The 12,927-nt window shown below is 46.2% G+C and overlaps 1 protein-coding gene across 2 annotated transcripts; it reads left to right on the top strand.

The window, feature by feature from the left end:
- Positions 1 to 2,565: 2,565 nt before the first annotated feature.
- LOC122034329 (shootin-1-like) lies at positions 2,566 to 5,869 on the top strand. Of its 2 annotated transcripts, none has more exons than XM_042593533.1 (3): positions 2,566 to 3,076; positions 3,239 to 3,860; positions 4,637 to 5,869. In XM_042593533.1, the coding sequence occupies exons 1-3, from the start codon at positions 2,748 to 2,750 to the stop codon at positions 5,723 to 5,725; spliced, it is 2,040 nt and encodes a 679-aa protein (XP_042449467.1). In that variant the 5' UTR covers positions 2,566 to 2,747; the 3' UTR covers positions 5,726 to 5,869. The 2 variants fall into 2 exon arrangements, with proteins under 2 accessions (XP_042449467.1, XP_042449468.1); XM_042593534.1 differs by having other exon boundaries at positions 2,762 to 3,076; positions 3,255 to 3,860.
- Positions 5,870 to 12,927: the final 7,058 nt, after the last annotated feature.

Here is a 12,927-nt window from a genome sequence, read left to right as displayed (position 1 = left end):
TATTTTTACATTAATGTCTGACATTATTTATCTTATATTATGCCTGTTTGTATTTTACCTTAGTTTTTTTTTAATGAATGCCAAGGGGGGGGTTAAGGGTTAACGTAGAAAAAGAACAAATAAATTTGATCAAATAAAACTACTTATGTTAGCGTGTGCTTTTGTTTTCTCTCTTTTCAGCTGTGTGACTTGTTTTAAATCGTCAGCAAAAGGGGTATGCAACCCGGAATTGGAAAACCTCGTAAAACTGAGGTTTTTCTTGATTCTGAGGTTAATAAAAAATTTTTACCCAAAAGACACTCGAATAAGAGAAAAATGTGATAAAAAAATATAAAGAAAAAAATAAAAAATATAAAAAAAAAATAAAAAACTTTAAGAAAATAAAAAAATAAAAAAAATGTAAAAATATATTTAAAAAATAAAAAATAGGAAAAAACTTAAAATAATAAAAAATGAGGTAAAATAAAAAACTTAAAAAAAAGGAAAATAGTAAAAATGTAAAAATAAAATAAAAGAAATAAAAAAACGTAAAAAATAACTAAAAAAAAAATAGAAAAAAAAACCATAAAAAAATTTAAAAACATAAAATAGAAAAAATAAAAAAATGTAGAAAAAAATAAAAAACTTTAAAAAATTTTAAAAAAAACTTAAAAAAAAAAACTTAAAAAAATTTAAAAAAATAAAAAAGCCTTTATTTTTAAAAAAAAAATAAAAAAAATAAAAAACACATAGAAATAAATAAAAACGTGAAAAATAAAAAAAAAATGTAAAGGTTAAAGGATATATATAGTTGGTTCTGTAACTAAGGGTAATATAGTAAAATAATAAATTATGTTATTCATAAAAACCTTCAAACAAACAAGTTTTTGTTACATTACCTAAGTTGAACCAAATAACATTTGATTATATTTTATTTCTCATAACCTTGGTTATGTGATTACTTAGTAATCATATAACCAAGGTTATATATGATAACTTGAACCAAACACATCCTTATAGGTATGAGCAAAAAGCCTAACTCACTTGACGCAAGCTAAGAATTGAACAAGATGACCTGTATCTAGGGTTGGAAGCGGAGGATGAGAGGAGTGGATGAGCGGCGAAGAGGGTTTAGGACATTCGTTTTAGGGACGAGAGGAAAAGTGGAGCGGATGAGCGGTGAAGAGGGTTTAGCACTTTCATTTTAGGGAAGAGAGGGAAGCAAAGAAAGAGAAATAGCAAAAATAAGCACACGCGAAGAAAGAGAGATTAAAAAAATTAAGTTTATGTCGTGTCATCAGCCCACGTATGTTATCACCTATGGTCGTTCATTTAAGGGTGGGTAAAATATCTAAATATATATATATATATATATATATATATATATATATATATATATATATATAAAAGAAAGAAGGGCGGTGAAACTAGTAATTGGAGAAGAAAACCCATAGTTGTTAATCGTCGTCGTGGTCCAACGAGCTTAGAAGCCTCAGTAGGCCCAATACAATTAGAACAGGTTTGAGTGTTCACGTCATTCACATTTAAGTTTTTTTAGAGGAAAGGTTCCCACAACTATAACTTAGTGTAGGTAATTCCCATCGAATGATCATTCAATCTTACAGTCTTTAACATATTTATGCAACAAGGCTTGACAATATAGATTTCGCAGTGCAATGAGAGAAAATAGTTAGCTTAGTGCAAAATTACTTTAACAATATTGCAAATCCAATTCAAATCCTAATTTAACAAATCTTGTCATTTCAACCCCTTACTTATTAACAATATTATTTTACTAACAGCATAATAATGTGACAGGTACGTCATACTAGTCACACTATTCTGCCCAATGCAACTTTTATATTAATTAAAATAATAATATTAAAACTTAGAGAATTTAATTTATTGACTATATTTATTGTTTTTACAGATAAAAACCTGCTTTACGAGCGATTTCTCAGTGTCAAGGGTCAATTATGACAAGTTCATCACCTATTGGTCAAACGTGGCCTGCGGTTCAAATTTTATTTTTGAATTTTTGGTCGGCCCGCAAGTAGATCGGACCAAATCAAACAATTTCGACATCGAAGAGCTGGGACCACCAATTTCCCATCTAATTATCACACAGAAAATTATTTATTTTTCTTAAAAAACGAAAATAAGATTATAATTAAAATTTGAAAAAAATAATAATTATTCAATTCTACTCGTTTTCTTCTATGTTTAAAGAAAATGTCATCTTTGCATTTAAACCGTCCGCAGACCGTGGCTATAATTACTAATCCGTCCTTCGGAGAGGGAGAATAATTGCTGCTGCAAGGGCATTGGCGAAGCACGTGTTCCGTGTTTCTGTGTTTCATACGATCTGCCGCATTCAAAAAATAATGCAACGGGATATCCACAATGGACGGCCTGCGAAGCCTCGTGAGATCTGACGGTGACGAGCTACCGGTCTGTATAAGGGGGCAATGGCGTCACTTTAAAATCGATTAAAAGATAAATTGATAACCTTGGAAAACCAGTCCTTTGAAAAGAGTTGCGTATCGAACGACCACATTATAAACCACCCGAGAGAAAGAAAAATTTAAAAATACGGGCAGAGCATTAAAAAAAACAAAAAGAAAAAATAAAAAGAAAAAAAAAGAAAACGGAGGACCTAAAACATCGCGAGGGAGGAATAGAGGAGAGAGGTGAAACCCTAGGATTGATTGCGGCGGCGGCGGTGGTGGGTGATGATGGGAGCGACACGGTGAGCGTGGGATGAGGAGATGGAGAGATCCGGCGATCTGGAGGGGAAGGAGATCTGGGGGACGCGGGAGGAACTCCTTCTGGCGTTCGCGGTCGTTCGGCACGGCACTCGCCGTTGGGACTCCGTCGCGACTGAGATCCAGTCCCGCGTTCCCGGATCCAGCCCGGTCACCGCCCAGGGATGCTGCCAGAGGTTTCGCGACCTTCAGCGCCGGTTTGGCGCAGGCGCCGTCAACGGCGGTGGGGACGACGACGGAGGTGGCGCCGACGTGCCTTGGCTCGAGGAGCTCCGGAGGCTCCATCTCACCGAGCTCCGCCGCGAGGTGGATCGATACGATGTTTCGATCAGGTAAGCGATGCGATCAAATCTCTCGTCTTTGTATTTTATTTGGCCATTTTAATTTCTCATTTTTTTGGGCCGTCAGATGAGGATCAAACGGTCCAAAGGATGTTTTTTTCTTTAACTTATGTCGTTTTTATTTATATTGTATTTTAATTTATATACTTTTAGATCTTTGCAATCAAAGGTGAAAAGGCTGCAAGAGGAGCGCGAACAGAGGTTGCCGGAGTCGGAATCCGGCGACGGGAAGCCAGAATATGAAGGAAAGGAGGACGCCCCCCCAGATTCGAGGCCGGAAAGCCTCGTCGGAGAGCCGACCTCCTCCGGCGGTGAATCCGGCCCCTCTTTCGAGCGGTCCGACTCGACGGATCCAAAGGAGAAACCCGACGAGGACGGTCTGAAGCCAGAAACGGCGATGGACGGAGACGGAGAAGACGGCAACGCAGCGGATCCTTCATCCGGTGGCGACGAGAAGTTGGCCGAGGGGTCGTACAACGGGAGCACCGGCAGTCCGGAGGAGGGCCGGGCGTCCCGGCTGCAGGCAACGGGAGAGTTCACTGCCGAGTCTAAAGGCGGGGAGGGGGAGAAGGAAAGCAGCGATATGCAGAGCTCCGCCAGCTTGTCCCGGCGGAGGAAGGCCGTTTCCGGCAGTGGGGCCGAGGAGATGGAGGCCGAGGAAGCGTCGATCATGAGCAAAGGAATCGCCACGGAATCACAGCCGTTGTTTGCGGCGCTCGAGATCATCCGTTCGGACAAGTATGGATCCGTCTTCGACCGCCGGCTGGAGAGCCAGGTTCATTTCCATCTCTTGCAATTAATATTTCTCGCGAGATTTTATGAAAAATACGTTTCTTTATGTTTACGCGAAAGGGCTATTAGTAGATGATCTCGCGAGAAGTTGAGGATCTTATACAAATCGTGCACTGACCAAATTCTCGTGACCTCATTTCCATCGTTTCTTTTGGACTGTTGATTTGGAGTCGTGTGATCGCGAATGATATGATTAGACGATTACGAGTCGTTAATATGGAACCCCGATTGGGGAGCTAATTGTAAGAGAAATAAATTTATAGGAATGGAAATAGGAGCGTATCGAAATAGATCATGCACAAGTATAGAAATAGTTCGAGTTGACTTAGATTTTCTCAACGGGTTTTATTTTTCTTCGGATAAGAACTAAATGTCATCTCGTTGGATTGAGAATTTGTATTTTGCTGGTTAAGTTGTGTCTATGTGGTCATTTTAATCATTTGTGTTTCAATCCGTCATCATTATGATAAACTAGGATCTTCCTTTTCTGCCCCTTTTTATTTTCCTGAAATGTCGGCTTTCCAAGTCAGATATTTTGGATCATGCCGACCAATGATTTTTTTCCCCTCTTATTTATTTTGGATTTATGCATGAAATCTGAGTGCATAGATTGCGGCATTGATTTTAGACGTTAATGGTTTTCTTGCTGCGGAAATCAGGATAATATGCCATCTTTTTTCAATATTTATTTATTTATTTATCTATTTATTTATTTATTTATGAGAAAAAATACAATTTATTTATTTATTTATACTTCAGGAAAGCGCAAGCTATATAAACTTGGTGCGCCAACACATGGACTTGGAAACGGTGCGAGCCAAGCTGGACCGCGTCGGATCCAGCCGCCCCTATTCGACGTTGGAGTTCTTTCGCGATCTCCTCCTCCTCTGTTCTAACGCCGCCGTTTTCTACCCTAAAGACTCCCCGGAGTCCGTCGCCGCCCTCCACCTCCGCCGCCAAGTGGCGAAGGAGTTGGCGGCTGTCTTTCCAATGCCAAAGGAACTAACCCCGCCACCGCCGCCACCTCTACCACTGCCGCCGAAGCCACCCGCCCCGAAGCCCGAGTCGGAGTCTGATCTCGCTGGTGCCCTTGCGGATAAGCCAATAACCTCTGCGCCGTTGATCGTATGCCGCAAGCGCAGCTCCATTTCCAACAAGTTAACTGCTGCGGCAGTGAAGGATGAGAAAGAGGATAAGCCTGAGCCTGCGAGAAAGGAGTCGGACAGTGAGGAGAAGAGCCTCCCGAAGAAGACTACCAAGGAAAGATCCGTTCTTAGTGGGACTGCCAGGGGCTTGCGCACCAGCAAACCGCGGGTTGGTAAAGGGCAGGGAGCCGCGGCCGCCAAGAGGCTCAACCTCGCTCCCGTTCCAAACCTTAAGTCCAAAATGGTCGAGAACGAGGCGGCTGTCGACGAGCCGCCTAAACCAGACAAGAAGAACAGCGGTGGAGGCGGAACTGCAGCTTCTTCAAGCTCCGCGGCGAAGAAACAAAGCGCAGCCGGCTTCTTGAACCGGATGAAGCGGAGCTCCAAAGGAACTTTGATGGATATGTTGAAGACCTCCCCTCCCTCCGGTTCCGCCGGTGGCGGAAAGGCCACGGAACAGAAGAAGGAGGCGAAAGGAAAGGACCAGAGCAGTTCCCGTGTTGCGAATGCCGGGGGAGGCGGTTCTGCAAAGAAGGCCCCAGAAGCGAGCGGCGGTGTGTCGGGAAAAAGGAGCGTGGGTAGACCGCCGAAGAGGGGGTCGGCGGTTGCCCTTCCTTCTGCAAAGAGGGTAAGGGAGGAGGCGGAGTCGCCCTCCGTTTCCAGGACTCCGGCGTCAACGTCGAGGAAGCGGGGACGGAGATGAGGTGGGTATGCTATCAACATGGACTTGTAGGGAAAGACACTCTGATTTAGTTAGTCAACGTTGATTTGATTCATGTTGTAAACTGTAATCTTAATTAACCGTTGGGAAATATTAAACTCTTTACCCGCTGCTCGTCTCTTTTAATGGATCCACTATCAACTTTACCCGCCGTAGGTTGTAACCTATCGTGCTAGATTTCTTTTGGAGCTCTTTACTTTTCAGATTCGCTTATATTATTGATACGGTGGTGATAAAGATGATCTCTAAAAGTGAGATCAAAATAATGAAAATCAGCTGACATAAAAGTTAAAGTCGTAAGGTTAAATGGACTATGAGATCATAGATTGTAGATTAGGTAAGGTTAGTTGAGTGGGTCTTCAAAGTCGGTCGGATGTGAAAGGTTGATTATCATCAACAATTTATATATGAGGTTAAGAGTTAAATATTAAGTTATCTTATCCAATGATATTGTCAATCAGATTTTAGATCCGATTGGACATAATGCGCCTCTTCGGTAACAATAAAATATGATTAAGAATAGGCACTAGCTTCACTCTGTACGGTTGAGCTGACGATATCCAAGCTTAGTGGTGGCCAATCGGTCTACAACGAGACTCATATACATGTCTTATTGTACTCTTTTGAAAATTTGTGTCATCGATAACAGAAAATGTCTTACGGACAAATCGTATTTTATAATCTTCTAGCCTGTCACATCACATGGATTTGCATGTTTGCTTAACAAAAGATGTCAGAGATATTTTTCGACTTATTTTTTCTTAGAAAGATTTTGAAAAACGTACATATATTTTGAGATATATGCATAGGCGATACAATGATACTATAAAAGGAGATCTCTATCTATAGACAGAAGTATGCGATGCTCCATCATTCTATACGCTCTCTGCTACTATTTGCTCTACTAATCTCTTCACCTGAATGAGTAATGACTTAAGTGTTAGATGACCAATATCAAAGACACCTTCTCTGACCCCATCCTAATACTTTCTATACTATAGGATAATAAGGAGTATTCATCTAATTAACAACATAATCATATTTTTAATCTTCTTAATTTTTAGGCACATATCTTTATTAGTCAATGACATTTCCTTAAATGTTCTAGGTAGTCGTGATATTTTTTTTTATCTTCACAAAATATATATAGTATGAAAATTAAATTAAAAAACAATCGACAATTTTGTTATATCGTCATAAATATTTTGTTTACAAAATGTCATTTCTCAAAATGATAACAAAGATATTATGAATATTTCTAGCAAAAGACAAAAAGAAGAAAATAAAAATTGGTAGTTTGTTTTAGCTACCACATAAATATTAATATTTCGACATAAGATGAAAAGAGTTTTTTTTTTTTTTTTTTTTTTTTTTTTTTTTTGACATTTTACCTGTTTTTTTATAGACATACCTCCTTTCACGGTGGCTCTGCCCAAGGCCGCGGCGCCACCTCTATCTAGGAAAGGTGATATCGAGAGTAGACCGAATTCTCTGGATCATTTTTACAGTCCAAAAAATGTTCTCTTTGTATGTATTGATGGGCATGCATGATCTCCAATTATAAAATAAGTGGAGACCATACATCCCCATCAATGCATACAAAGGGAGCATTCTCTAGATCGTAAAAAGTTGTCCAGAGGTAGACCAGACCTCGGGCCGGGTCTGGCCCGGACCCGGCCCGGGCCCGTAACCGGGTCAACGGGCCGGTTGCCCGTTGACCCGGTTCTGGTTCATTGGGTGTAAAAATCGGCGAACTGCCGGTTAACCGGCGGTTCAGCCGCAATTTTTTTTTTTTTTTTTTTTAAACGGCTTGAACCGCCGGTTACCGGCGGTTCATAGCCGTTGGAACCGCTGGTTAACCGGCGGTTCGTAGCCATTGGGAGGGTTTTTAGGTATTTTTTTCAACGGTTAGGATCATTTGACCGTTTTTTGATCAATGGCTATGATTTAGTGTCCGTTACTATCAAAACTCTTGATCCTGTCCGAATCGCCGAACCAAAGGACGCTGGGCACGTGGCGCTCTCCTAGTCGATGGCGCAGGCCTCCGAAGCTCCGGCGATCCTGCACAGAAGTCGGGCCGGGGCTCCAAAACTCGTAGCGTGCGTACCTCCGGCGAAGTAAGAGGCTCTTTATATAGAGCGGTGAAAGAACTAATGCACTTCCACTGAGGTGCCTATGTGTCTGCAGCCCATACCCCGGTATGCACCTGTCAGAGAGCTTACCTGACGCCATACTGCGATAGTCCTAGCTATTGCGCCTTCGATGGGACAACAGGACACTCCGTTGTCAGACTAGGAGTATGGCCTGGCCATATGACTTGACGGCTGTCAGAAGATGTTCCCCCTTCTTTACTGCTCATAATCCGGGGCGTCCGACCGGCTTGACAGGGAGTCCGTCCGGCCGGCCCTCCTCCTTTTACGCGCTGGCCGAACGGCACTCACCTCGCGTCCGGCCTGCCGTTGACATTGGTGTGCTGGGGAAATTTTCGGTAGGCGCCATGTAGAGACTGTTAGCAGTCATTTTTTCCTGGTTCTTCCGCTCGGCTCTTAACTACTGTTTCGACAGAGCGTCGGAACCCCGACCCGGTCAGGGCGTCTTTTACTACCGAATGTCCCTTGGTCGGCCGATCGGTCTTGTCCATTTCTTCCAAGTCCGGTCGGCTCACCCTTCTCCGGCGGGCTACTTGGCCATTTGACCTCCATGTGGCGTTGACCCCTCGTTAGGGAGTCTCGGGCTTTTACCACCGGATCACTTGCCTTCCCCTCGAGTCTAGTCGAAGGAGGCGAAGTCCGACTGACTGGACTGCCGATCTAACAGAACGATCATTGCATTGGGCCGCTCGGCCAGGCCTAATGATGCTCGTCCGTTCGGCGGTATCTGGTCCGTGCCTTGTGGTCTCTTGGACTCCATGTCCGATGCTCTCCTCTACTATTCATCACGTGCACTGCGCACGGTAAGGGGAGCTCATTAAATGCGGCCAGTATCCCGCTGACATGTGGCGATCATGCGTTTGTCAGCATATGGCGGTGGCGTCACTTCCGATGGGACAACCGCCGTTTGAAATGGACGGCTGGATGATGGCCTCGTTATTGACAACCTGGATCGGACGGTGGAGGTTGCTCCCGGACGGCGATATAAAGCCCGCGACTCCGTTTCCGCCGCCTTGTTGCTTCATCCTCCTCCGGCGCTTCTCTGCTCGCTTTTTTCTCCGGTGACCTCGCCCCTCCGCTTTCGGCAAACCCCAGGCCCCCGTCGATCATCTTTCTCGCTCGTAAGACCCTCTTTCTTGTTCCCCACGTTTTCTTCTTTCGGTTAATCGTTTCCTTCAGTCGGTTTTCCTCCATTCCTTGCTTGAACCTTCCCTTTTGGTCCCGTATTCTCGTCTTTCGACCATGACTAGCACCTCGCAGTCGACCGGCGGCGCTCCGGGTCTATGGTACACGACCATGGAGAGCCGTTTTGATGAGGAAGACGCATTGCGTCTCGTTCGAACTTACGACCTGCCGACCGACCACCAAATAGTGTTAGCCACACCAGCCGATCGGCCTCATGAACCGCCGCCCGGCACTGTTCTTTTCTTCCGAGACCAATTTCTGGCCGGACTGCGTTTTCCCCCCCACAAGTTTTTCTTACAAGTCTGTAATTATTTTCGCATTCCACTCAGCCAGGTAGTTCCCAACTCAATTAGGCTGCTGAGCGGAGTGATAGTTTTATTCAAACTGAACGGCATCCCCCTAGACCCAAAAATTTTCCACTACTTCTACTATCCCAAGCAGGCTGAGTGGGGAACTTTTGTTTTTCAATCTAGGATAGGTTTTGTCCTCTTCGATAGCATGCCGAGCTCCAACAAACATTGGAAGGAGCATTTTTTCTATATACGTTTTCCCGAGCGGCCAACTTTTCGCACCAAGTGGCAGACGGCTATGCCAGCGCAACCGGAGCTCGGCAAGTTTAGAGGCGACGCGGCCTACCTTCATGCAGCCGAACGGCTAGTTGGTCAGCGCTATCATATTGGCAAGCTACTCCTCCCGGGAGTAATGCACATATTCGGCTTGTCCTCTACCACAGCCGATCTGCCCTGCAACATGAGTAAGTTTCCTTATCTTCCCGTTTGTTTTGTTCTAACTGATTTATTTTCTGCTTCTGTGAAGTCATGTGGCGCTAAAGCGACCGAAAAGCTCAAGCTGAAAGCCGCTCAGATTGAGGCGGTGAAGAACAAGGAGGTCGCCGATCAGGGCCTTGGATCCGCTGATCCGACCGGCGAAGCAAGTGAGGGGACTCAGGAGGTCCCTTAAGCCTTAGCCGCAGCTACCTCTCACGACGAGGCAGCGGGCGGCACTTTACCTTCCAACCAAGCTGAGGTAGAGGGCCGTTCGGCAGATGATGTTCCGCTAGTCACTCGGAAGCGCCGACGACCGGAATCTACGTCTGCCTCCACTCCACTTGACGAGCCACAGCCCGAGCGGAGCGCGGATGCTCCGGTGCTGTCCGGGACGGTTTCTCTCGAGAGTACCCCGACCCCTCATGGCTCTCCGAGGGCCAGCTCGGAGGTGCCACCTTCCAGCCCTTCAAGAACCCGGCGCCGTATCAGGCGTTTGGGCGAGCTTCCTTCCTCGTCCACCGGTGGGCCATCTGGTAAGGCCGCTGCTTCTCAGAGCGAACCGAGCGGCCAGAATTTAATTAAAACCGTTCTGCGCCTTCCTTCGGAGGCGTACATGGCTGCTGCTGATCGACCAATGGTCCCTGAGCAGCAGATTACCTTGACGGGCGGGCCCTCTTGCCCAAGCTTGGGTGGACGCTCGGCGTCGAATAGCCAAGATGACTCCCGGACAGCTCAGCGACAACAACCTACAATAGGCCACCGGGGTATGCTCTGTTTCTTTGTTTGCGTATTTGAACTATGTTTTTAACCTGTCCACATTTGCTAGTAGAACTGGGTGGAGCAGATCGCCATTAGCGATCGATTGGCCGAACTGGAGGATGAGTTGAAAAGACAAAAAGCTACGGGGGGCACCGAGCAGTCGACGGCCGCTCTGGAGAAGGCCAAAAAATTATTGGAAGCCGAGCGGAAAAGGGCTTCCGATCTGGCGAGCAAGGTCGTTCGTCTTGAGACGATGATCAAGCAACGAGATAAAGAAATCAAGACGGCGACCACCCGGAAGCGCCAGGCCATCGATGATATGGACCGGATGAAGGTGGAGATCAGAGGGCTGGAGCAACGCATCAAGGATCTGGATGCTCTGCTGGCCACCGAGAAGGAGAGCCGCTCGGCCGATCTCCAAAGGTTTGATGGAGACTTGAAGGATCTCCAAGCTGCCAGCGATGCTGCTTACGCTGCACTCAAAGAATATCAAGAGGGGGAGTCGGCTCGCTCCGAAGAAGGGAGGAAGGCGTTCCTCCGCTCGGAAGACTTCGGAGAGAAGTTTACCGACAAGATATCTCTCACTTTCGAGGAGGCGATCAAGGCGGCGGCGGGTTATCTGAAGACCAAAGGCCATCTGCCTGCCGAGCTGACCATCCCCCCCGAGGACCTCGCGAGCGTGATGGACTCCATCCCCGACGCTCTTTTTGATTTTGATGTGTGAGGAGCGTTTTTATGAACTTTTTTGTATTCCCGCCGTTCGGCCCAACTTATTTCTGTAATGACTTGTTTGATTTACTAATGAGTAATAGATGACCTTCTGCTCCTTTCACTTCTGTTTTAGCAAGGCATTTTTCCCTCGTCACGCCAAAGTGTTCTTTATATCCTTTCCGCTCGGCACCACGCTTCTGTCCGGCTCAATTCGATCGTCTTAATGACATCTATCATGCGACCGCGCGGCCGCTAGGTTTTCGGACGTGACCGCTCGGCATTTACATGCTAATATCCCTAACTTCCACTGACCAACTTTTTCTTTGTGCCTTACCCCCAAAGGGGTTTTCAGTACATTTTTGATAAGCGAGCCGCTCAACCGTATAACCAGGCTATCGTTGATTGTATCTTGTGACTGGCTATCCGCTCGGACGTTTATAGACGCCGGCTCGTCTCTCGATATTTAACGTCGGAGCTCGACGGTCTTCCGCTCGGATGTTTATAGACGCCGGCTCGTCTCTCGATATTTAACGTCGGAGCTCGACGGTCTTCCGCTCGGACGTTTATAGACGCCGGCTCGTCTCTCGATATTTAACGTCGGAGCTCGACGGTCTTCCGCTCGGACGTTTATAGACGCCGGCTCGTCTCTCGATATTTAACGTCGGAGCTCGACGGTCTTTTTGGTTAACTTTTAACTGATTATATATGCCTTGCCGAGGGGCGAGGGGTCTTCGATATTGAGCGTGCGGCTCGTTTAATATACCTCCGGCCTAATGGTCCGGGGCCTTCAATATCGAGCCTTTGGCTCGGATACAATTCCCCCTGCCGAACGGCGCGGGGTCTTCGTCCTCGAGCATTCGTCTTGTATATTTATATGCCCCGGCCGAACGACATGAGGTCTTCACGCAGTAAGCCGTTCGGCGGAGGATGCTCAATGTGTTTTCATCTTTTTGCTTCCTGCATTACAAGTACACAGGCGACTAGCATATACACAAAAATGAATTACATTCGTGCACCATCCATCCAGCTCGATAAGGCTGGAGATGATTTGCACTCCACGGTCGATCTAGCTGCCGCTCGGCTTCATCCTCCAAATAATATGCGCCCGAGCGGAGCTTTTCAATAACTTTGAAGGGGGCCCGCCCACGGTGCCTCCAGTTTGCCGACGTCGCCGACCGGCTTGAGTTTCTTCCAGACGAGATCGCCGACCTGGAATGATCTGGGGATTACGCGGCGGTTGTAGTTTTGCTTCATCCGCTGCCGGTACGCCATCAGCCGAACGGACGCCTTGGCTCGCTCCTCGTCGACCAAATCCAGCTCCATATTCCTCCGTTCGGCGTTGCCATCATCATAGCTCATCCTCCGGACGGACTCAACACCGACTTCAACCGGAATGACCGTCTCGCCGCCATACACCAAATGGAACGGTGTGACGCCCGTCCCTTCCTTCGGAGTCGTTCGGATGGCCCATAAGACGCCCGGCACTTCATCTGGCCAACTTCCTCCCAAATGGTCGAGCCAAGCGCGTAGAATACGAAGAATTTCCCGATTGACCACTTCGGCTTGACCGTTGCTTTGGGGATAAGCCACGGACGTGAAGTGTTGCTCGATG

Source organism: Zingiber officinale, chromosome 11B (assembly GCF_018446385.1).
Source record: "Zingiber officinale cultivar Zhangliang chromosome 11B, Zo_v1.1, whole genome shotgun sequence".
Lineage (NCBI taxonomy): Eukaryota > Viridiplantae > Streptophyta > Magnoliopsida > Zingiberales > Zingiberaceae > Zingiber > Zingiber officinale.
This window is presented reverse-complemented; position numbering and strand designations above follow the sequence as displayed.